The sequence below is a fragment of the Ranitomeya variabilis genome, chromosome 6 (genome assembly GCF_051348905.1).
Source record: "Ranitomeya variabilis isolate aRanVar5 chromosome 6, aRanVar5.hap1, whole genome shotgun sequence".
NCBI lineage: Eukaryota > Metazoa > Chordata > Amphibia > Anura > Dendrobatidae > Ranitomeya > Ranitomeya variabilis.
This window is the reverse complement of record NC_135237.1, coordinates 199,763,827-199,790,716: the sequence shown is the minus strand read 5'-3', so window position 1 is coordinate 199,790,716 and position 26,890 is coordinate 199,763,827. Positions and strand designations below refer to the sequence as shown.

Sequence of the window (26,890 nt, the reverse complement as noted above, 5' to 3'; positions counted from 1 at the left end):
CATGCTACTCTGAGCAGTGTGTCTGGCCTAAAAGTGCTAAGATGGCCTGCAGCGTCCTTGAACACTTCTGGGGGGGGGGTCTTTAGTTGGCAATCGCTTTTAGCCAATGTCAGCCTGAAGTGTGGAACTTGTAGACTTCATGAAATAAGGGGTTTCACTCCCTTGGGAGTGTTTGTGGCACTTACTGAAGACCAATCTGAAGGCAGAAAGTGAACAGCATTCTCAGGATTTAGTTTGGGGACTCACTCTGCCATTGAAGAACAGTTCGTTCCTTTATCTTAACCCCTTGGTGACATTTGCTGTACATTTATGGCTAATGTGCATAGTGCATCCCTTCAATGCTGTTGTCAGTCAGGATATGATAGTGACATTTAGTATGCTGTAGCATGGAATTAACGTCAGACCCTTAATTATGAACTTATTTTATCATTAAAAAATGTGGTAATAGGCATGGAACAGCTTATAAGTCAACTGACCAATTATTATTGATCTCATGGAAATTAACAGATAATGTAAAAAAAAAGGTATAATTCCGTAACGGTAAATGCAATAAGTTTGGGAAACCATTTGAATTACAGCTGAAGGTGTACACTTCAATCACACTGTGTGGGCTGTGGAGCACATTCACTGTACTGTAGTACACAGGCTAATTTATGACTGATCTGTCACTGCCCAAAGAGTTCAGAACCCAACTGTATTGCATTTCAACAAAATATTTAGCACTGGCATGTAGCATGACACTTGGACTGAACTCTATAAAATAACCAAATTGTTTAGATAACAAAAAAGTTCTGCACAATTTCAGGATGTGAACTGTAAATAATCATGTAATTTAAACATAAACTGAGCAAAAATTTCAAAATTAAACATAACTCAAACAAGAAAGCACTAATGGAGAAACTGAAAAGTGCAGAATGAACTGAATAATACATAAAGCTGCAAAAAACGTAGAAAATAAAATAGATAAATCTTGTAACAATATTAAAGTGCTCTTTCACCTGTCATTTTCTGTAAGAGCGTCTATACAGAGCTATAAAACTGGACTTAAAATAAGACAGTTCTGCCAAAATTGTCAGAAATGTGTTTAATGTGTGGGAAAATGAGTTGCTGCCATAAACTTATGTGGCTGCTTATGTATGAGTAAAATAATGTGATCTAACATGGCAGCACTATATGACTATTTTTGGCAGATCTCGTCAAATTAGCAGATTCTGACACTTAAAAAAATAAAATAAAATCATTAAACACATCCAGCGTAACGTACATTGCAAGCTTATATAGTGCCATTCTGAATGTTATTTTGTCATATAGATGTCAGATCTGAAGAAACAAAGCAACTTGAAATGGTTATACCAAATACACTAATGTCTGAGCATAATATTGTTACAATGTGCACAAGTGCTAAATAGTGATGAGCGAGTGTACTCGTTGCTCGGGTTTTCCCGTGCACGCTCGGGTGGTCTCTGAGTATTTGTAACTGCTCGGAGATTTCGTTTTTGTTGACGCAGCTGCATGATTTACGGCTGCTAGCCAGCCTGAGTACATGTGGGGGTTGCCTGGTTGCTAGGGAATCCCCACATGTATTCAAGCTGTCTATCAGCTGTAAATCATGCAGCTGAGGCAACGAAAACTAAATCTCCGAGCAGTTACAAATACTTGGAGACCACCCGAGCAACAAGTACACTCGCTCATCACTAGTGCTAAATTGTTTTGGTGTCTGAAGAGAAGGTCCACTTAGAACTCTGTCATTATAAAGTTAGTTCATAATTAGGGAATTTTGTAGACTTTAATCTGCTACATTGTCCCAACTAACAGACCAACCAATGTTTTACCAATACAGTGGCATGTAAACATTTGGGCACCCCTGGTTAAAATTATTGATATAGTTAATAGTTAAGCAAGTTGATGATGAAATGGTCTCTAAATGTCCTAAAGTTAAAGATGACACATTTCCTTTATATTTTAGGCAAAACATTTTTTTTTAATTCTTTTACATTTTAAAAATTACAAAAAGGAAAAATGGGCCGATGCAAATGTTTGGGCACCCTGCATGGTTAGTACCTAGTAGCATCTCCTTTTGAAAGTATCACAACTTGTAAATGCTTGAAGTAGCCAGCCAAGACGCTCTCAATTCTTGTTTGAGGGATTTTCATCCATTCTTCATAGGAAAATTCTTCCAGTTCTGTGAGATTCCTGGGCCGTCTTGCATGCACTGTTATTTTGAGGTCTAGCCAAAGAATTTCAATGATGTTTAGATTAGTAGACTGTTAGGGCCATTGTAAAACATTCAGCTTGCGCCTTTTGAGGTAGTCTATTTTGATGTGTATTTAGGATCATTGTCCATTTGTAGAAGCCATCCTCTTTTCAACTTCAGCTTTTATTTTTACAGATGGTTTTATGTTTGCATCAAGAATTTGTTGAAATTTCATTGAATCCACTCTTCCCTCCACCCGTGAAATGTTCCCCATGCCATTGGCTGCAACACAACAAAGAATGATTGATCCACCCCCAAGCTTAAACCATATATATGGGTAACAAAACACAGTGTCAGATGGTATAGACACCCATGCCAACTAGGGGAAGATTAAGTGTGAGAAAGGTCAGAGGCACATAAGATGAGCCCGAAGTGCCAGTGATAATAGGTAGAGGTTCACAAATATGCCCGTAATAACGAGTGAAGGTTCACATGTACGTCAAGTAATTTAATTAGTAAAAGTAATAAGGCCAAATATAGGAATAGGAAGGATTACAGGGCAAGGAGCATAGAGAAGGAAATGATTACCTCGGACCTTCGGTGCCACGACCCCTACACGCGTTTCGGCTAAGTGCCTTCTTCCGGGGGAGTGGCCTTGCTAAACCAAAACGAGGTTATATAGACAGGACCAGCCAATTATAAGTGGCGTCTCTGCAGCACGCCAAAAAGACCGGACATGGTTGGTGCATGAGCAGCCGATGCCAAAGGAGCTGGCGTCATCGAGAGAGTGATCAGATGCATGTGACCAGTGGTGCATCAAGTCCGCCTACAGGGTCAGATAGGCAGAAGAGCAGTCACACGTTAACGAAGAGCCGATGTAGACACTGTTAGCGGGGCCTAGCAACCATGGACCAGCGCGCATGCTGTTGGCGAGATGTTCTTTTCCTGAAATTATGTGCCCTTTTTTCTCCACACATATCTTTGATCATTGTAGCCAAAGAGTTCTATTTTAACGGCATCAGTCCAAAGGATTTTTTTCCAAAATGCAATAGGAACATTGTGCCACAACTCCAGAGTCTGCTAAATCCGACGGTCTTTTGCAGTCAAGAGGGAGTTCTGATTTGCCTCTCTAGCAATCCTATGATCAGCGCTCACTGAAATTTTGCTTGGTCTTTCAGACCTTATCTTGACCTCCACTCTTCCTGTGAACTGACATTTCTTAAATACATTTTATACCGAAGAAACGGCAATTTGAAAACAGTTTGCTATCTTCTTATAACCTTCTCCTGCTTTGTGGGCCTCCACCATTTTCATTTTCAGAGTGCTAGGCAGCTACTTAGAAGAACCCATTGCACCTGTTTTTTGGCACAAGGTTAGAGGAGTCTGGGTTTTTATAAAGCTGGGAAATTGCATCATCTGGCCTTTCCTAACGATGATACTCAACAAGCCATAACCCTAACAGGCTAATTGAGGTCTGAAACCTTGGTTAAAGTTATCTGAGCACACAACTCTCCAGGATGCCCAACCTTTTCCATCAGCCTCATTTCTCTTTTTATAATTTTTAATATGAGAAAAATTTCAATTTATATATTTTTTGCCTAAAATACAAAGGAAATGTGTCGTCTTTAACTTTAGACCTTTTAGAGATTATTACATCTTCAACTTGCTTAACTCTTCACAATAATAGTAATTTTGACCAGGGGTGCCCAAATTTTTACATGGCACTGTATATTATTCCAATTAAATGATTCTGAAGACTAGTCAACAAACAGCTGCCTGTATACCTGTGTTGTGTTTATGCAGCATTGGCCAAGAACCTCGGCTTCTAAAGGTGAAGCAAATAGTTTCAATGATCTCCATCTGTACAAGCTGTGTGTGATAACTGAATTGTAAAACTGCAGCAATTTGCATTAAACCCACATGCCAATTTTTGCCCTATAGTTCTTGGCTGCAGGAAACTTAACATTGACAGGCACCCTAAAGGAGCATATCCATATCTGGAGGAGAGTAACTAACCAAGGTTCTCCTGTGAGCACTTATATGACTTACCTGCTCCTTGTTTCAGCAGCTCTGCAGCAGAGTTTGCGGCAGTCTGGGGAGAAGTTTCTGCAATTTCCTCCAAAGGATCTAAAATGAAATATAATCAGGATGACTAGAAATTCCCCAAATTTGTGTTGTTTACATTTCCTACTAGCGAGCATGACACATATGCTTAGTGTAATCTATTCATGCAGCAAATTATTGCATGGAAAATACAAAAGCCTTTTTTAAGGCTAGGCATACACTTATGCAGTGCTCTTTGTTTAGCAACTACATCTCCATTGCAATGCCCAAAAAAACTATACTCCGACGAAAACCCTGAGAGCCCCACTGAAGCCATTCACTGGAATGAAGCTCATAAGTAAACGTGGACCCAGTCTGGCAAGTATTTCACTTTTTCAGACATTCATGGTAAACCATGGTTTGCACACGTCTAAAAACGAATACTGCCAAGATGGAAGCCAAACAGTGTCTACAGTTACTCCATTAGCTTCATTCAAATGAATATCTCGGTCGGGGCTCTGTTACAGGTACAGTCCAAAAACAGGTTTTTTGGGATTCTGATGGAAATGCTGATGAGCAATATAAGTGTACACCTAGTGGAAGGCTGTTTTAATGTGTTACACACAATGCCCAGCACAACCAGCATCACGCTTGTCTGTGAACACTATGGTCACTCTAGAGATTTGCATATTGGTCAAAAACTACAGAATACAATGTTTTTAATCATGTATAAATACTAAAACCTCAAGCACACAATCATAATATTTCTATGTGATCCTAATGTCACTCCATTTGGCTCTAATTTTTTTAAACAAAGGATTTTTCTGTTCGATTCCAATCTGATATGAAAAGATAAGTGTTGTCAAACCATTATAGCACCGTATGTGCGTAAACAGCCCAATTTTGATATCTATAACTGATGCTTATCTCTTCTTTTTCTGCTAGAGAAAGAAAGAGACAAAGAGACAGAGTGAGAAAGAGAAAGAAAGAGAAAAGAGAGAAAGAAAGAAAGAAAGAAAGAAAGAAAGAAAGAAAGAAAGAAAGAAAGAAAGAAAGAAAGAAAGAAAGAAAAAAAAAGAGAGAAAGAAAGAAAAAGAAAGACAGAGAAAGAAAGAGAAAGGGAAAGAAAGAAAAAGAAAGAGAAAGAAAGAGAAAGAAAGAAAGAAAGAAAGAGAAAAAGAGAAAGAAAGATTGAAAGAAAGAAAAGAAAGAGAAAGAGAAAGAAAAAAAGAGAAAGAGAGAAAAAAAAGAAAGAAAGAAAGAAAGAAAGAAAGAAAGAAAGAAAGAAAGAAAGAAAGAAAGAAAGAAAGAAAGAAAGAGGCAGTGCTCGATCGAGCACCCATCACTACAGATGATCAGATCTCCTAAGCCCTCATAGGCCATCGGGAGCAGAAAGAGGAGCTTGAAAGGAAATTTTCAAAACTTGTGTGAATAGCAATTGGATATATTAAAACTTAACCTTTATTAGGTGTGAATAAAACAAACTTACAAAAACAAAAATAATAATAAAGGGGAGAAGGGAACCCCTGTGCAATAGTGTACCCTAATACCAACACAGAATAGGGAGGACAGAAATAACAAAGACAAAAATACAATAAAAACGGACAGTGCTAAATGGTCCCTAAACCTATGACCTCACAATCAAATGAAGCTAGTATAAAGCTCGGCTTGTCTAAAAAAGGCCAAACCTGGACTGTGCCAAATATCAAAAAAGGGGGCCTCAAGTGGAGTGATCCTCAAATGTATTTTATGGTTATAGTTCTGCACAGGGAGTAATTCTATGATTTACAGGACCCTGTTTAAGGCTGTATGCAAACGATGCGGAATTTGTGCGGATCTGCAGCAGATTTTTCTGCATAGAAACGCTGCAGTTCCGCACAGTGATTTACAGTACAATGTAAATCAATAGGGAAAAAAAAAGCTGTGCTAATGGTGCGGAAAAATCCGCACTGAATCAGCTGCGGATTGATTGAAAAGAAGTCCATGTCACTTCTTTTGTGCGGAACTGCAGCGTTTCTGCACCCTTCCATTATAGAAATCCGCAGTGGTAAAAACAGCACAAAATCCACACAAAATCCTCATTAATTACGCATCAAAACCGCACAAAATCAGCAGCAAATCCGCACCTGTGGTTTCTGCCAGGACATGCGGATTTTGTGCAGAAAATTTTGCATCCCATTCCGCAACGTGTGCACATAGCCTTACATTATGAACACCGCCAATGAGTGTACGGTATTGCATGGGTGCTTGAACAATCCCTTTGTCAAGCACGTGCCTTATCAGTCTGTATATCTTTGACCCTTAATACTATACTGAGGGACTCCGACATCCGGCACCCATTCTCAATTTGTTTACTTCAAAGTCCATATAAACAGTTATCACAGATTGTTTCCTAATCGCATACAGATATGTTTAGCTACTGTCAGTAAATATAGCAGCATATCAAAGAGGCCTGTAAACCATAGCTAAAACCGCAGATATAAATCCATATACATATGGGACCATGCTACCTCATAAAATAGTTGTGAACATCCCTTACGGTTATTACTATACGGTCACTATATCAATTTTACAATAAACCATTTCTTAAAACGCTGACATATATAGAGCAGCATGATATTAATAAGCCCACTGATGTGGGTGGATCTCACCGCAAGCTGGAGAGACTCTGCTCAATATACGATCCCTCAGGGAAGGTGAGATAAAGTTACAGCCTCTACTAAAGATGGCGTCTACTAAAGATGGCGTCTACTAAAGATGGCGTCTCCCGACGCGTTTCATCCTAACAGAATCATCAGGGGAGTGTGGTAACCTGCATCTGCCGCTTTACAGCTGTATCTGTATGCGATTAGGAAACAATCTGTGATAACTGTTTATATGGACTTTAAAGTAAACAAATTGAGAATGGGTGCCGGATGACGGAGTCCCTCAGTATAGTATTAAGGGTCAAAGATATACAGACCGATAAGGCACGTGCTTGACAAAGGGATTGTTCAAGCACCCATGCAATACCGTACACTCATTGGCGGTGTTCATAATATAAAACAGGGTCCTGTAAATCATAGAATAACTCCCTGTGTAGAACTATAACCACAAAATACATTTGAGGATCACTCCACTTGAGGCCCCCTTTTTTGATATTTGGCACAGTCCAGGCTTGGCCTTTTTTAGACAAGCCGAGCTTTATACTAGCTTCATTTGATTGTGAGGTCATAGGTTTAGGGACCATTTAGCACTGTCCGTTTTTATTGTATTTTTGTCTTTGTTATTTCTGTCCTCCCTATTCTGTGATGGTATTATGGTACACTATTGCACAGGGGTTCCCCTTCTCCCCTTTATTATTTTTTTTCGTTTTTGTAAGTTTGTTTTATTCAGACCTAATAAAGGTTAAGTTTTAATATATCCAATTGCTATTCACACTTGACTTTTTGTTGGATAAATCACCGTGCTTCAATAAATATACATTTTCAAAACTTAACATATGAGTAATATTTATTGCTCATGGCTTTCCTCCTGTTCTCACAGGAATGTGCTCACTCCCATGTTTTTAATGTAACACTCTCAATAGCTAAGCAACCACCTGTGGAAGTGCATCTATGCCACAGCTGTCCATAAACTGTGCCACACCACTGTGTTTACTGTGCATCCACTCACATTACTCACAAAGTGCCTCCCCTGCATGAAGGAATTCACAGCAGAACCTCTTTATAAACAATCTGTCCGCCAATTTACAGTTACTTCTTACTCTCGTTGTTAAAGACAGAGCACGCAGAACTACCTGCTCTTCTGGCCGCTCAGACTCCTCTCTGTCTCCCAATCCGATGGCCCCAGCCCATTATACATGACACATGTGAAATGTCTTACTACGCTCACATTTCCCCACAACTACCTGGGATACCAAGCTCACTGTCTCATACATTGGGTTTCAAAGTTGAATCTTTTGCAATATTTTAATGCTTTAAGTTTTTACTGTGGTGTTTGTTACATACATTAACATATAGTCAACTTCATTCAAAGAAGTTTTTCACTTTTAATAAAAAGTATGTGCTGTTAAGTAAAGAAAAAGAGGGGTCCTGTAGTAATGCATACCTTTGTCAGGGATAAGTAATTTACATGGCAGTGCCAGTGGCGTAATGGAATGTTGATAAACCAAAGCTGTCAGACTCCCTAGAGTTAGAAACAAATAACAGGTTAAACGGAAATCTTCAAGTACTACATAAAGTGAGATACAAGTCAAAAGCTTCTTCAGCACCAGTATAGGCTACATCTTCTCTATAGACCTAATATATGCCTAGGACAATGGCAGTGGCCAGAAAACTGCAGCCAAAATTTCATTTTTTAATGCATTTTTAATGTGTTTTCAATGCATTCTTTTGGTGCTAAACAATTTTGATCTCAACAGAAAAAAAAAGCTGAAAGAATTGACATGCTGCATTAAAAAAAAAGAAAAACACACAACAGATCAAAAAAACACATAATGTGAATGAGATTATAGGCATTCATTTTCTGTCACTGTAAAATGCTGCATTTTTTTTCACATGAATCAAAAATGCTATGTGCAAACCCTTACCCGGACATTTTCAATAACAGACTATAAAATAGGTATTCTTTAGAATGCCTATAAGTTGATTGCTAACTATGATTCAATATACAAAATAAGTTACCTGTACACATTTCCTAACCCCAATAAATAAAAGATAATGCCAGTAATATGAAGGGGAAAGATGCGTTTTTTTAGACATTATACTAAATGTAACGAGTATTGCTTAACGTTGCATGATTAAGATGCTTGTAATTGTAGAAAAATTTAAGATATATTCAGGAGATTTACCAAAGTAAGGTTCATTGGGGCATCCCTTCAAGCGCACACCTTTTTGAACACATTCAATTAAGAAGTGTCGGACAAGTTCATTGGTCAAATCTCCACCTATTAAATAAGAATAGAAATAAGGTTTCATTGTTGTATTACATTCTTAAACTGGAAAATTATTCATTATTTTACTCCTAAAATTTGCCAACAACTACAGCCATTAAAAAGGCTTTTAGCTATCCAGTGCTTTGTTGCAGAGTAAATACAAAGCCTAGGTCATAATGCTAGAGTAGTATTACATCTCTGTAATGGGTGGCACCCACTAAATGGTGAGATTATTTCATTTTTTCTGGATAATAAACTTTCAATTAGTTTTAAATTACTAGTGTGCAGCATACAGTATACATTACAGCTGCATTGGTAGAGCAGAAAATTAGGTGGCTATTCTGCCTATCGGCAAATTGGTAAGGTGTAATACATGTCAGGTTAAATGCACATCTGCCTCTGTGGCTCTGCTGCAGATTCCATCATTAATGTCAGAAAAAACATGCTACTATTTTGTGCTAAAATGTCTTAGATCTTGATGGAAACCAATGGATCCCACTATAGTAAATGCATGTGGTTGGTTGTGGGTGTCCATCATGCAATCTATCTACTACACATAGGTGCATTAGGTCTTCTTTCCCTGTCCTATAGATTATATTTCCTGTTTATAATGATTGTTACTGAGACAAAAAGTCTCTGCTACAGGAAACCAATGTAAGTTTGAGGATGCCAGTATTCTCAATGTTGTCATGTGTGTTACAATGGATAGAAAGGGTCGTCTTACTATGAAAGCCTCTATCCTATTGGGGCATATGAATCCGAAGATGAGAGTTCTTTGCTCAGGACAAGTTTTCTGTGTCTGTAAGAGCAGCTCATATTCTAGAAAATCGGTTCATGGACCGCCATTCATCTGATTAGCCAGCTTTTAAGCCCACATTTTATGGATGCTGTAGTAATGCTGGCCAAAATTTCCCATGGTGACGGCATACTGCTGGGGAATAAAGAAGGGATTGTCTTAAGGAGATCACTGTAAGCAAACCGCTTAGGCCGGTTTCACATTTGCGGTTGTGTCCGCAGCGTTTCTTCCGCAAATATCCGCATGCGTTGTGTATTCCTATTTTTAACATTAGGGACGCATGCGTCTGCGATCGTTCGCGTTTTGCCGCGTTTGATGACGCATGCGTCGTTTCGTCGTCTGCGGTTTGTCGCGGAAATGCAACATGTAGTCATTTTTAGAGGCGTCAATTTGCCGCCTGGAAACGTATGCGGTCGATTGCATAAGGAATGCGCCAAAAAACGCATTGCTGTCTATATGAATGCATGCGTTCACAAGCACATGCGTTTGCTTGCGTTCGTGAAAGCATGCGTTGCACCAGAGAAAAACATGTCTAGACACTGATAAGCCACCCCCCACATACAATGTGATAAAGGGAGGGAGTGGACATTTGCAGGTCACTACTCCGCAGACAGCCAAGCAGAGCAGACAGACCACAGCACCTTGGAGCAAACAAGCCTCTGAACAATGTGAGTATATCCTAGCCAATGCCTTCATTTTCTATTTTCTGTCTCTACATGTCCTAATTTCTGCCATTTCTTTCTTTCTGCATGCATCAGAATGTCTTCTTCTTCTGATGAGGAGCAACGTCCTGGGCCTTCTGAAGTAGAACATGTCAGTGAAGCGAGTACTCACCTCCACAGATTGGTAAGTATTCACTGTCACATCTACACGTATGACAATTTTTTGTTTTTCATTTTTTTAGAGCACTTCTACTACTGCGGCAGAGACTGGGCAGGAGCAGCGGAGTCACGGTCGGGTGGCAAGGCAGCAGCGTGTACGTATACAAGGCTAACAGTTTACTGTATCCTCACTTTAGTATTATTGAATCTTCCTTTCTTTACATTACTATTTCTTTACATTTTTCTTCTGGAATCCTTTTGTATCTTAACTTTCTTTATTCATGCCATTTCTCAGCCTCTGTTTTCTTTCTTTTCCTTATGTTAATGGATCCAACATTAATGTCTTTATTTAATTTTTAAGTTCCAGAACGGGATGAAGACCTCATAGAAAATGACCTCCTCATCTCCCTGGTCCAGGAGCGAGTCCCGTTGTGGGACACCCGGGTTCCACAGCACTCGGACAACGTGATGATCCGGCGCCTATGGAATGAGGTGGCCAAATAGATGTGGGATGGCTGGGACCAGGCCCTGACTCGGGTCCGAAATGATTTTGGTAAGTATTGCAATGCAGTGTGAAGCAGCAGAGACCTTGGCCGTGCTCACACAACTGTGTGTGATGAGATAATCTCTCAGGAGTTTCTCTCATCACACACAGTTGTGTGAGCACGGCCAAAAGTCCATTGTCTAACCATTATGTTTTGCTTTTTCAACAGTGGCCAGAGTCAAAACACATTGGCGTTCGATGAAGGACCGCTTCAACAAGGACCTGCGTCAAGAGAGCAGTGTTCCCAGTGGTTCAGGAGCAAGGATCAGAAAATACAAATACCATCGCGTTCTGGAATTTTTAAGACCGGTCCTTGTCCAGAGAACGTAAGTATTTCTCCCGTGCATTAGGTTGTGTTGTATTGCCATAATCTGTATGTTTCTATTCCACAGGAACCTGCGTCTGGTTAATTTTTGGTATTAATTTTCTTTTTCCTTTTTTCACAGCACATGGAGCAGCACTGTTGGCCCAGGTTCTGGAGCGGTCCTTCATCAGACAGCCACGGACCCGTCACAGCCATCCAGCAGCGCTGCAGCAAGTGGGCCTGCCACACTAACTGGAGACCAGGAAGCTGGTCCATCAGGTGTTCCCCTTTCCCAGTCCTCTGCCACTGCCCCTTTTTTGGGGGCTCCTCCCGGCAGGGGCAAAGGGCATCGGACAGGTCCCTCATGCCTGAGTTTTTGCACTTGAGCTCGGTTTTTCACGAAGGACTCAAGGCTTTGGGTGACCGAATGGATATTTCACTTAGCCACATGAATACACGTATCCAGGAGGTCACAAAAAGCCTTGACCAAGTAAAAGCCGACCTCCAGAGGCCAGCACATCATTTTTTAACCAAATTGAGCAGGGCATGTCGAAACACTTAACGCCTGATCTCCAGCTCAGTGTCATGCAGGCCTGCAATGCTGCTTACGTGCAGGCTATGCAGCAGAGTCGGTATTTTCAGCAGACAGTGGCGGCATATCCACCTGTGCCTTCACTGTCACTGTCATAACCTCAATGCCGACCTCTGCTGCATACCACTGCACGGCCACCTCTATTCCTAGCACTGCCGGACACCAGTACAGCACCACCACGATGCCGAGTGCTGTTGGACAGCCCACCGCCACTACCATGACAACCGCTGCTCCTGCTTGGACCTCCTCCACTGACACGACGATGCAGCAGGACCCAGGCATGGCCTTCCGTACCGCCCCCACCACGATGCAGCCGGACCCAGGCATGGCCTTCTGTACCGCCACCACAACGATGCAGCAGGACCCTGGCATGACCTTCCGTACCGCCACCACCACGATGCAGCAGGACCCTGGCATGGCCTTCCGTACCGCCACCACCACGATGCAGCAGGACCCTGGCATGGCCTTCTGCTCTACAAGCGCTATGGACTCTGGCATAGCTGCATGCTCTATGAGCACTATGGACTCTGGCATGGCTGCACGCTCTACGAGCACTATGGACTGTCACACAGTGCAGCCTGACCCTGACAGGTCACCCACCAGGACCATGCCACGACGTATGAGGCTTCCCAGAACCCGGCAAACCCAGAAAGGAAAAAAAGACAAAAAACAGCGGACTCTTAGTATTCCTCCCCTTCACCTCCCACTGTGTCTGTAATATCAGGTTTGTCACACCCTTCCAGTGCATCTCAAGCCTCTCATGTGTCAAGCCCTATCCCCGAACTACCAGACCCCACAAGTTTCATTGCCCCTTCTCCTGCCATCTCTGCGTCGTCAACAGTTAGCCAGACCTCACAGCTTCACACCCCCTGTTTACATCACTCTACCCCAAGCAGGCGCAGTTTAAATAAATATTTTGGTTGTTAAAAAATAAATACAAGTTTTTTTGCCCCAATTATGTTTGGTTTAGTTTGTCTTTCGCCACCGGCAACACACACCGTGCGCCAAATAAAAAACTTTGCCACACACTTTATTTTTTGGCCACATCATAGCTCCAGTAGTTAGCAAGTACAAGACTTTGTGTGTCTTTAGTATAGAGCTATGAGGTGGACCAAAACATTTATACTTGTATTTTCCCCTTAATCTCTTCATTCTGCTTAGTCTGTGACTACTGTTGCAGACTGAAGAGAAAATGGTGGCAATACCATGCAAAACTATACTCTACAGGTCAGGTGTCCAAAAACTCATTAGTTGGGACGCCTGACCTGGTGAGTAGAGAAGTGCATTGTATAGCCTCCTTTTTCTCTTCTGTGTACATAATCTATTTCACACAAACTCAAGGGACGATGGCGGTCATACACGGCATATCTATGCTCACCTGCACATGTGTCAGAAATAGTGAATTCATGAGGCTGTTCTATGTGCATCATGAATTCATTATTTCTGACACCTGACTTGATGAGTATAGATCTGTTTTGTATGACAGCCATTGTCTCTTCAGTCTGTGTCCAATGGATACTGCATAGCAGAACAGAATCAGGACGCAATTACGTCAACAACCTTATCATTAAAACCACATGGCTGCCGTCACACTAGCAGTATGTGGTCACTATTTTATATTGGTATTTGTAAGCCAACACAAGGAGTGGAACTATTAGAGGAAAATTATAATATTAGCATATCTAGCACTTCAGCCTTCATCACCCACTCCTGGTTTTGGATTACAAATACTGATAATAAATACAGACCAAATACTGCTAGTGTGAGGACAACCTCGGTTTATAAAGGAAATACATATGCGATACGGTCAAGACAACCAAAAAAAGTTTATTAACGAGAAACATTAGTAACATGTAAGAAAATAACTGGTACAGATAAAATAACAACAGGACATTTACACAACATTGTCCTGCCATGACACACGTCCAATATCCGAATCAAAAAAGGCAGCAAATTGGTTCCGCATGTGGCCAACTTCAGCTGTTGACCACAGCGGGTGATGCTGGTAATCGGGCAGTGGGTGTGCAACTGGTTCATCCAGTTCAATGTTGGGCCGCTCCTTAGCTATAATGTAATTGTGCAGAACCACACAGGCTTTGACCACCTCGTCAACTGTCTCCATTTTTAGATTTATAGCTGATGCAAGAATGCGCCATTTTGAGACTAGAATCCCAAAGGTACACTCTACAGTTCTTCGTGCCCTGGTCAGTCTGTAGTTAAAGATCCTTTTAGTGTGGTTCAAGTCACGACTGGAATATGGCTTCAGTAGGTTTTCGCACATCTGAAAGGCCTCATCCCCAACCATTAAAAATGGCATCGGTGGACCTTGAGTGTTGGGGAGAGGTTGTGGCCGTGGAAAATTAAAATTTTTGCAATACACACGGCGGCCCATATCCGAGTTCTTGAAAGTCTGTGAATCGTTGCCACGGCCAAAAGCTCCAATGTCCACGGCGATGAAGTGACAGTCCACATCGGCTATTGCCATGAGCACAACAGAAAAATATTTTTTATAGTTGAAGTACTCCGATCCTGTTCTGGCTGGTTTGATAATGCGGATGTGCTTTCCATCCACCGCTCCCAAACAGTTGGGGAAATCATACACACTCCAGAATTTTTCCGCAGTTTCAATCCACATGTCCAAGGTGGGTAAGGGTATAAACGTATCCCGGAGTACATTCCACAAAGCCCGGCAGGTGTCCGCAACTATTCCCGACAGGGTGGATATTCCAAGCCGGTATTGGAAATGGAGGGATGATAAACTCTCTCCGGTTGCCAGAAATCTGGAAGAAAATAATTAATTAAGAAAAATTACAATCAGTTCTATTTAAGGTGTGGTTATGCTAAAGACAGAAAGGAAAATACCAAACGAAAAAAAAAACATGTTAGTACACCCAAAATTAGCACTGGCATTGGTTTACATTTCTTACGTACCTTAATGTGACCAGCAGACGATCCTCGGGTGGAATCGCTCTACGGAGCTGGGTGTCCTGTCTCCGTATGGCTCCTTGGACACGAGCAAGCAAATCCCGGAACGAGTCTTGCGACATCCTTGTGTATTCTGGGAATTTGTCCAGGTTGGCACTAAGCTCGCCATACAGCGTGTGATAGGCTCCACGGCTCTCACGTAGTTCAATAATGGGGTGTCTCCAAAAACGCCTACGCCGTCTCCTTCTCCATCTTTCACGATTTCTGTCTTGCTCCCAAGTAAATGCACAGGCAAGAAACAGCTTGATGCTTAAATCCAGGTTGAAATAAAAGCTCTCCATGCGAAGATCCATCATGACACAGGATACAGTAGCAAACTGTTAAGATTTCAGCAGTCCTATGGTCTATATATAGAGATCCCATAATACACGCCCTCTGTAGTCACATTGGCGGTGTCTGTTTATATAGATTTTTCTCCTGTAAAATTTGTCACCATGCGCACCAAAAACGCAAACGCAGAAAAAACCGCATGAAAAAGCGTGCAAACGCGGCATTTTTTTTAATTGCATGCGTTCCCGCATTTGTCTAAAAAACGCTGCGTTTATATGCTGATTAAATGCTGCGGATTCTAATGCAAATGTGAAACTAGCCTTAAAGAGTCTATTGCTGGTATAAAAACCATGACTGATTTCTTACAGTAACCGCACCACACATAGGATAGGTGGAATCCCTTAATGCAGCTCAGTTTCACTGAACTCAATGGGGATGGCCGCAAGATGAATTTGGAAGAAAGCAGTGATGTTTTCTAATGCTGGACAACCCAGTACAAAATGCAACCAGAAAAAATGAATAGCCATCCTTGTAATAAAGAGTGTTAATGTAAGCTATAATGTGAGCCACTCTCACAGTCCAGTGCAGGGAGTCATCATCCATGAGGTCCATATAACTTAATAGGGCATATGAATAGGAGTTATCTTCAGGAGACAACCTCTAAACAGAAAAATTCTGAGCTCTGGTAAAAATTTGCTAAAGAGAGGAAATGCCATTAAATAAAAAAATCAAACAAAAAAAGGAACTCATGTCAAATTCCCTGCCACTTTATGCACTGCTGCATTTACATGTCCATCTATACATGTGACCTATACAGCCAATCATTGGTCTCAGGGACACAAAAATGTATCTGCATTTGTCAGGGACTTCGGGAAATGAACTTAGAGAGCCTCCATTGCCAGAAGGAAATTAACTTTATTCCTGATGGCAGCATTCGGGTTTCAGTCACAGGGATGTGTATACAGTCATGGCCAAAATTTTTGAGAATGACGCCAAAATTATATTTTCACATGATCTGCTGCCCTCTGGTTTTTATTAGTGTTTGTCTGATGTTTATATCACATACAGAAATATAATTGCAATCATATTATGAGTACCAATAGGTTATATTGACAGTTAGAATGAGTTAATGCAGCAAGTCAATATTTGCAGTGTTGACCCTTCTTCTTCAAGACCTCTGCAATTCTCCCTGGCATGCTCTCAATCAACTTCTGGACCAAATCCTGACTGATAGCAGTCCATTCTTGCATAACCAATGCTTGCATTTTGCCTGAATTTGTTGGTTTTTGTTTGTCCACCCGTCTCTTGATGATTGACCACAAGTTCTCAATGGGATTAAGATCTGGGGAGTTTCCAGGCCATGGACCCAAAATCTCTATGTTTTGTTCCATGAGCCATTTAGTTATCACCTTTGCTTTATGGCAAGGTGCTCCATCATGCTGGAAAAGGCATTGTTGGGCGCCAAACTGCTCTTGGACGGTTGGGAGAAGTTGCTCTTGGAGGACATTCTGGTACCATTCTTTATTCATGGCTGTGTTTTTAGGCAAGACTGTGAGTGAGCCGATTCCCTTGGCTGAGAAGCAACCCCACACATGAATGGTTTCAGGATGCTTTACAGTTGGCATGAGACAAGACTGGTGGTAGCGCTCACCTCTTCTTCTCCGAATAAGCTGTTTTCCAGATGTCCCAAACAATCGAAAAGGGGATTCATCAGAGAAAATGACTTTGCCCCAGTCCTCAGCAGTCCACTCCCTGTACCTTTTGCAGAATATCAGTCGGTCCCTGATGTTTTTTCTGGAGAGAAGTGGCTTCTTTGCTTCCCCTCCTTGAAACCAGGCCTTGCTCAAAGAGTCTCCGCCTCACAGTGCGTGAAGAAGCACTCACACCAGCCTGCTGCCATTCCTGAGCAAGCTCGGTACTGCTGGTAGTCCGATCCCGCAGCTGAAACAGTTTTAAGATACGGTCCTGGCGCTTGCTGGTCTTTCTTGGGCCCCCTGGAGCCTTTTTGACAACAATGGAAGCTCTCTCCTTGAAGTTCTTGATAGATTGTTGACTGAGGTGCAATCTTTATAGCTGCGATACTCTTCCCTGTTAGGCCATTTTTGTGCAGTGCAATGATGGCTGCACGTGTTTCTTTAGAGATAACCATGGTTAACTGAAGAGAAACAATGATACCAAGCACCAGCCTCCTTTTAAAGTGTCCAGTGATGTCATTCTTACTTAATCATGACTGATTGATCGCCAGCCCTGTCCTCATCAACACCCACACCTGTGTTAATGGATCAATCACTAAAACGATGTTAGCTGCTCCTTTTAAGGCAGGACTGCAATGATGTTGAAATGTGTTTTGGGGGTTAAAGTTCATTTTCTGGGCAAATATTGACTTTGCAAAGTACAGTAATTGCTGTTAAGCTGATCACTCTGACATTCAGGAGTATATGCAAACTGCCATTAGAAAAAATGAAGCAGTAGACTTTGGAAAAATTTATATTTGTCTCATTCTCAAAATTTTTGTCCATGACTGTATACGCTCTGTGTATAGAGAGTGGCGGCTGTAACTGAGCTCCTGGATGTCAGTCAGTGCCGAGATCGAGGTTGCCGCTTCCGCTGTTTACACACAGACAGGTGATGAAAAAGGTGCAAGCGCCGCTCCCGTTGCGGAAACCTGAATGCTGCCGGAAGGAATAAAGTTAATTTCCTCCTGCCAGTGGGGCTATAAGTGCAGGTGCCGGCCAGGTTCAGAATGCTATTAACCTGAAGATGAATCCCATATCTGCAGGTTAATACCATTTTTTTCATGTGACAGGTTCCCTTTAAGTGATTAAGGAGATGTTGTCCATTTATTGTTCAAGGGGAACATAATGTGCAAAATGTCTGTGAATGTCAACTAAGATGAACTATACATCAACTAAAGGCCCCGTCACACATAGCGATTTACCAACGATCACGACCAGCGATACGACCTGGCCGTGATCGTTGGTAAGTCGCTGTGTGGTCGCTGGGGAGCTGTCACACAGACAGCTCTCTCCAGCGACCAACGATCAGGGGAACGACTTCGGCATCGTTGAAACTGTCTTCAACGATGCCAAAGTCCCCCTGCAGCACCCGGGTAACCAGGGTAAACATCGGGTTACTAAGCGCAGGGCTGCGCTTAGTAACCCGATGTTTACCCTGGTTACAAAAAAACACAAACAGTACATACTCACCATCTGATGTCCGTCAGGTCCCTTGCCGTCTGCTTCCTGCTCTGAGTGCCGCTGTACAGTGAGAGCAGAGCGCAGCGGTGACGTCACCGCTGTGCTGTACTTTCACTTTCACTTTGCGGCGCTCAGTCAGTGTGGGAAGCAGACGGCAAGGGACCTGACGGACATCAGATGGTGAGTATGTACTGTTTGGGTTTTTTTACATTTACGCTGGTAACCAGGGTAAACATCGGGTTACTAAGCGCGGCCCTGCGCTTAGTAACCCGATGTTTACCCTGGTTACCAGTGAAGACATCGCTGGATCGGTGTCACACACACCGATTCAGCGATGTCATCGGGACCTCAACGATCAAAAAACGGCCCAGGCCATTCCGACACGACCAGCGATCTCACAGCAGGGGCCTGATCGCTGGTACGTGTCACACATAGCGAGATCGCTACTGAGGTCGCTGTTGCGTCACAAAACTTGTGACTCAGCAGCGATCTCGCTAGCGATCTCGCTAAGTGAGACGGGGCCTTAAGGCCTATTTTCTTTTTACTGCAGATCTAGCTCTTGTAAGAAGTGTTATCAAAGAGATACTATCATCTTCAAAGATAAGAGTGTTCAGAAGAAATGACATTAACCTGACATTCCCATACCTTTCTTGTTCAGCTGCATAACTGATGGAGGTGGTGTAGCAACTTTCATAGCCAAGCCATACGCTCCTCTGAAGGAATGACTATCCCTAACAATAAATGAACCAGGTTCCTTGTCCTTTAGAACAGCAATAGCTGCAAACAATGGAGAAGATTACAAGAAAAGCTAAATTCAGAGGGCTCTTTGCAAGGAATTAATATTGATGTAACATTTTGTCAGCAAAATTTTATATAGTAAGCATCAGTGAATACATATGAAAATAAATAAATACATTTACTTCTATTGAGTGGTGAATTTAGAGCAAACTGTGGCTTTAAAATGGAATTAGGATAACATCTCAAAATCTAAAATATTTCTGCTACAATAAATCAGTGATGATATAAAGAGGAGAAAATACAGAAAGAAAAACACCAATGTCTCTTTTGAGATGTTCCTGGCACAAAGATTGCGTGTATCTGACCGGACGTGTGCAAACATGCTGAGATTTCTGCAAACAAACTCATTGAAGAGAGAATGGTATGCTCTACAAAAATGCCGTGCCAGTGTGGACAAGTGTGGTAATGTTTCCATGACCATCGCTGCACACTGTACAGAAGAACGTGCTCCGCAGCTCAATGTACAGCCGCTCTCTGTGAGGCCAATCAACAATGAAAAGTAGAAAAAATAATAAATATTACTCGCAAGCAAAGTAAGCAGCTCTGAGGAAAGACGTTTCAGATTGATTGTAGCAGAGCCAAGCAAAACAGCAAGTTCCCGAATCTCAGAAAGCATCTATCCAGCAGATTCAGCACTTATTCATCTCACATGTCCATGCTTCTAGAAATGGCTCCACGTATGCACGGTTACGTTATCTACCAGACTAATGTAGAAAAATTACCGTACCAGCCACAGTAGCATGGCCACATAAATGATGGGTTTTGTAATTGTATGAAAGGAATTGTATGGAATGACCTGACTGTTATCTGTGCCATGCCACGCATAGATTGTGCCATGCCACGCACAGTGCATAGACTACAGATGGCATTGTACATGGTAGAGGGAAAAGCGGGACCTTCCTTTTTTTTCACCAGGATTTCATTTTTGCCCATTCCTGAAGTACACTTGTACACAATGATTTTTTGTTTGCAAGCAGATTGTTTCTGGTACTCCTATAATTTTCAATGTTAAAAGAATTTGGCTGAACTGGCTATTTTATATTGAACATCATATAGATATTTGTGCAAAACAACAGGAAGCGTATATACAATAAAGTCATTACTTCCCATAAAGACAGATCTGAAATATCTTCAGACCCTGAATAGGTGTACGGTATATATAATTGTCCATGTACTGCAGCCATAGTTATTTCTCCAAATGACTGCACTTTTCAGAAGATAAAGTTTTTTATTATTTAATAAATCATCATTCAAAAATTAGACACAAATGATCATATATCTGTCTGACAATGTGTGATACTATACTATGAATAACTGTGTAATCAGTAAGCTAAGATCATTTGCAACTTTGGGCAACTGCTTAATCTTTTCACACCTTTGCACAGATTTGTTTTTATTGTTCATTTTTGCTTCCTAAATGCAAAGTAAAACAAATTGTAAATAGTCCTAACTGCTGCTGCACTGCATTTGGAAGTCCTTTGCAAAAGCGTTACAAGATGTTCCGAGCCTTTGCTCTGTTTTGAGGCTCTCTCTGCGCTCCTCCCTTCTCTCAGTGTTTGGCCACGTTCACACTAGCAGTATTTGGTCAGTATTTTACATCAGTATTTGTAAGCCAAAACCAAGAGGAACAATCACAGGAAAAGTATAATAGAAACACGTCACCACTTTTGTATTATCACCCACTCCTGGTTTTGGCTTACAAATACTGATGGAAAATACTGACCAAATACTGAATGTGTGACCGTGGCCTTAGGGATAGCAGCAGTGAGGGGGGTTTACAAATATCACCAGTGTACAGGGAACAGAGCACCTACACTGTTTGGGACGTCAGAGAAAACAACTAACCAAAAAGCACATTAAGCCAATGAAGACAGCAGTATCCTGGGTACACACAGACCTCCCATCTAGCATATATTACTAGGAGGGGAAAACTGCACATCAGTAGATATGGAAATTAATGATTGCAGACTGTCACATATATCTGTTAGTAATATCAAATTCCCCCTTCCAACCGTATGGAGGTCTAAAATGTAAATCTATCGACACCTTTATACCTTCTGTTACTCCATCACCACCTCTTTAGCTTGAATGTCTGTGTGACCTCAGCAAGGAAATCAGACCGTGAGCTCTCAATCCAACCAAAGAGGCTGTGGCAGAGACTCGTTAAGTGGCCTCTTAAGTCATTGGCATTTTAATTCATATGCAAATAAAGGGTTAATTTCTCGGGAATGAAGCAACACATAGAAAATCTAAAAGTGTCAATGTACATTTCCATTATATGCGTATATTTGGGGGTTGATCTTGCTGATAGATGCACCTGCAAGCCACGTGCTCTCTATACGTCACAACATACAGGAAAAGACACTGGCACAGAAATAATAGAGGCAATACAGCAGTGAAGACACTTCAGGAAAACAACTGCCGCCATTTTTCCTGAAGCAGCTTTGCCTTGGAAAACTTAATGGCTGCTTCGGTGTCTGAAAGGCGCTGTATGAACATAACCCAATAGAGAATTTTTTATATAAAGTTAATTACGGACATATGTAAAAATCATTGTTTTCCATTTTAGAGGGGTCTATATCCTTTGCCGAGGTCCCTGATGATTCCTTCAAGCCTGACACGATGATTATTGAATTGTTAATATACACAAAGGATACAATGTCTGACTGATCGTCACCAGCTTTACTCTTTATGAAGCGCACTAGATGTACAATTAGAGCGTGGCTGAACAGTTTTTATATGTGCAATTCCTAAATGTCTGGAGACTCCTGGCCACAACCATAGCTGATGGAAACCTTAACAGAGAAATAAACATACCTTGTTCTCTTGAAATATCAGGTTTGTACCAGAACTTGGACGTGTCCTGCACAAACTTTACAGTCATGTGTTTGTCTGCCGAATGTTCTGCAGGACATAAAGTGACATAATATTATAATGCTTCATAGATGATGCAACGGGAGGGCACATAAATCTCAGGAACAGAAAAAGGGTTTACCCAGACTGTTAGGCTATGTTCACACGATCCCTTTTCCATGCAGGGTACAGTCCAATGTTACTCTATGGAAAACAAAAACCGCTGTGCCCACTATCCTTTTTTTCTCAGGCAAATCCGCGAGGATTTGCCTGCAGAAAAAAAGAAGTACCATGTCACTTCTTTCTGCGGATTCAGCTCCTGTTTTCAACAGGCACCAATAGGAAAGTGCTGTTGAAAACCCGCAGAGGAATCTGCAGAAGAAACTGCAGGAAAATCAGCAGTGCAGTTTTGCACTGCGGGTTTTCCAAATCAGGACCTGAAAAAAAAAAGGATCAAAAAAAGGATCGTGTGAACATGGCCTTAGGCTACTTTCACACTAGCGTTAACTGCATTCCGTCACAATGCGTCGTTTTGCCGAAAAAACGCATCCTGCAAAAGTGTTTGCAGGATGCGTTTTTTCACCATTGATTAACATGAGGCGACGCATTGTGACGGATTGCCACACGTCGCACCCGTGCGACGGATGCATCGTGCAGTGGCGGACTGTCGGGAGCAAAAACGCTACATGTAACGTTTTTTGCTCACGACGGTCCGCTTTTTCCGACCGCGCATGCGCGGCCGGAACTCCGCCCCCACCTCCCCGCACTTCACAATGGGGCAGCGGATGCGCTGGAAAAATGCATCCGCTGCCCCCGTTGTGCCGCGGAGACAACGCTAGCGTCGGGAACGTCGGCCCGACGCACTGCGACGGACCGAGCCCGACGCTAGTGTGAAAGTAGCCTTGCGTCTCCACTTGAGTTCTATCAGTAATTCAACAATAAATGTTCTAATGACTTTTAGCAAATAGTAAAGTTAGAAACTAGGATTGTTCATATTCTTTGGCTATGTTCACATGGATTGGTACCAGAATCGATGACAAATACGACGATCGTACAAATCTCATTTATGTGACAGAAAACTGCAGATTTCACATAGAAAAGCCAAGTATTATTGACAAGGTTAATTCTCGAGCAGATCCGCAGCAGCTCACACTACAAGTTGGCAGAAGACATATGGGGTCAGCATTGGATTTCTAACATGAAAATGCAACTGTATGATAATGTGTGTGTACCACGTTCATTCGGTATGGATTATGTAGACAGTACTTTTTGCATGACAGTATGCAAGACACTAAACATTTGAACCTTTTTCCATTGATGATCGTGTATTTTAGGGATGACAAATGGAAAGATAGGGATTTATCCTATTTCACGGTTTCCATATATTTTGGAGCTCTGGTTTCCTGTAAGAGACCACCAAATCTCCCTTCATTTTACATCGCTATAGCGGGGACACAGGAGCATGCAGACAGTACACACAGCAGTCACGGCTGCAGGCAGCAGGGAGAACACCGACCATGAGAAGGGAATTGGGAGAACTCAATTTTGGATAAATGCAGCTCTTGTCCAAACAAAAATATCTTTGCAAACAAAAAACAAATAGCCTAACAAAGAGTTCATGTACATAAAAAACAAAATGTAATATTTATACTTGGACTTGCTAGGTTCATATCTGTATTGCGGGACAATAAGATCCATCTGGTGCCATCATTTCCATTTTTATGTTACTACTAGCTGTACCTGGGGAATAACTGCTGTTAGCAAAATAGAATGTGTTAACAAAAATTTATTCTGCACAAAAAAACCACAAAACAAATAGATAGAAATGTAATTATTAAAAGGCAAAAACTAAGCTAATAGAAGCATTTTACAACATATATTTCAACACCAGAGATATTCCACACAGATTTAACTAAATTGGCCAAGTAATGTGAAGTAATCTTCTACTACTTATTCGAGAGCCTTTTGATAAACGACATTCTTAGTTTTTCCTTCAGGTGCAAAGACAAACAGATTTTTGGCTGTTCCAACTCTTGAACAGGCCACATAAAGTTGACCATGAGAAAAGCATGGAGATTGTAAATCTAAGCTAGCTGAAGAGCCCGGCGTTGCCTGGGCATAGTAAATATCTGTGGTTAGTTATAGCACCTCACTTCTCTTATTTTCCCATCACGCCTCTCATTTTCCCCATCACATCTTTCATTTTCCCCCTCACATCTCTCATTTTCTCCCTCACACCTCTCATTTTCCCCCTCACTCCTTATTTTCCCCCTCACTCCTCTCATTCCCCCCTAACACTTGCCATTTCGACCTCACATCTGTCATTTTCCGATCACTCCACTATTTTCCCTCACTCCTCTCATTTTGCACTCACAGCTTTTCATTTTCACCTCACACCTCTCATTTTCACCTCAGTATATACATGTTTGTCATCTCCCTTATATATAGTATACACCTGTATGTCATCTCCTGTATATAGTATATACCTGTGTGTCATCTCCCCTGTATATAGTATATACCTGTATGTCATCTCCTCCTATATATAGTATATAGCTGTATGTAATCTCCTCCTGTATATAGTATATACCTGTGTGTCATCTCACCTATATATAGTATATATCTGTGTGTCATCTCCTCCTGTATATAGTATATACCTGTATGTCATCTCCTCCTATACATAGCATATACCTGTATGTCATCTCCTCCTGTATATACTATATACCTGTAGGTAATCTGCTCCTGTATATAGTATATACCTGTGTGTCATCTCCTTCTGTATATAGTATATACCTGTATGTCATCTCCTGCTGTATGTAGTATGTACCTGTATGTCATCTCCTCCTGTATATACTATATACCTGTAGGTAATCTGCTCCTGTATATAGTATATACCTGTGTGTCATCTCCTTCTGTATATAGTATATACCTGTATGTCATCTCCTGCTGTATGTAGTATGTACCTGTATGTCATCTCCTCCTGTATATACTATATACCTGTAGGTAATCTGCTCCTGTATATAGTATATACCTGTGTGTCATCTCCTTCTGTATATAGTATATACCTGTATGTCATCTCCTGCTGTATGTATTATGTACCTGTATGTCATCTCCTCCTGTATATACTATATACCTGTAGGTAATCTGCTCCTGTATATAGTATATACCTGTGTGTCATCTCCTTCTGTATATAGTATATACCTGTGTGTCATCTCCTTCTGTATATAGTATATACCTGTGTGTCATCTCTCCTGTATATAGTATATACCTGTGTGTCATCTCTCCTGTATATAGTATATATCTGTGTCATCTCCTCCTGCATATAGTATATACCTGTGTGTCATCTCCCCTGTAAATAGTATATACCTGTGTGTCATTTCCTCCTGTATATAGTATATATCTGTATGTCATCTCCTCCTGTATTAGACCTCGTTCACACGTTATTTGGTCAGTATTTTTACCTCAGTATTTGTAAGCTAAATTGGCAGCCTGATAAATCCCCAGCCAACAGTAAGCCCACCCCCTGGCAGTATATATTAGCTCACACATACACATAATAGACAGATCATGTGACTGACAGCTGCCGGATTCCTATATGGTACATTTGTTGCTCTTGTAGTTTGTCAGCTTATTAATCAGATTTTTATTTTTGAAGGATAATACCAGACTTGTGTGTGTTTTAGGGCGAGTTTCGTGTGTCAAGTTGTGTGTGTTGAGTTGCGTGTGGCGACATGCATGTAGCGACTTTTGTGAGATGAGTTTTGTGTGGCGACATGCGTGTAGCAACTTTTTGTGTGTCGAGTTGCATGTGACAGGTTAGTGTAGCAAGTTGTGTGCAGCAAGTTTTGCGCATGGCGAGTTTTGCGCGTGGCGAGTTTTATGTGTGGTGCCTTTTGAGTATGTGCAATTTTTGTGTGAGGCAACTTTTGCATGTGTTGCAGCTTTTGTGCATGTGGCAATTTTTCCGCGTGTGCAAGTTTTGTGTGTGGCGAGTTTTCCATGAGGTGAGTTTTGCACGTGTGGCGAGTTTTGAGCGGCGACTATTGTGTTTCGACTTTTATGTGGCGAGGTTGGTGTATGTGTGGTGAAATGTGCGCTGAGGGTGGTATCTGTGTTCGAGCACGTGGTAGTGTGTGGCGCATTTTGTGGGTGTGTTCATATCCCCGTGGTGGTGTGGTGATTATCCCATGTCGGGGCCCCACCTTAGCAACTGTACAGTATATACTCTTTGGCGCCATCGCTCTCATTCTTTAAGTCCCCCTTGTTCACATCTGGCAGCTGTTAATTTGCCTCCAACACTTTTCCTTTCATTTTTTCCCCATTATGTAGATAGGGGCAAAATTGTTTGGTGAATTGGAAAGCGCGGGGTTAAAATTTCACCTCACAACATAGCTTTGACGCTCTCAGGGTCCAGACGTGTGACTGTGCAAAATTTTGTGCCTGTAGCTGCGACGCCTCCAACACTTTTCCTTTCACTTTTTCCCCATTATGTAGATAGGGGCAAAATTGTTTGATGAATTTGAAAGCGAGGGGTTAAAATTTCACCTCACAACATAGCCTATGACGCTCTCGGGGTCCAGA

The 26,890-nt window shown here is 41.6% G+C and overlaps 1 protein-coding gene across 4 annotated transcripts in view; it reads right to left on the bottom strand.

Moving 5' to 3' along the window:
• TNS3 (tensin 3) overlaps positions 1-26,890 on the bottom strand; it is a 586,621-nt gene that overhangs the window by 23,980 nt on the left and 535,751 nt on the right. For all 4 annotated transcript variants that reach the window (XM_077269387.1, XM_077269390.1, XM_077269388.1 and 1 more), the window contains 5 exons: positions 22,277-22,363; positions 19,307-19,438; positions 9,069-9,164; positions 8,327-8,404; positions 4,244-4,321 (listed from right to left, as the gene is read on the bottom strand). In XM_077269387.1, the coding sequence (XP_077125502.1) occupies positions 4,244-4,321; positions 8,327-8,404; positions 9,069-9,164; positions 19,307-19,438; positions 22,277-22,363 (471 nt within the window). The remainder of the gene's footprint in view (positions 1-4,243; positions 4,322-8,326; positions 8,405-9,068; positions 9,165-19,306; positions 19,439-22,276; positions 22,364-26,890) is intronic.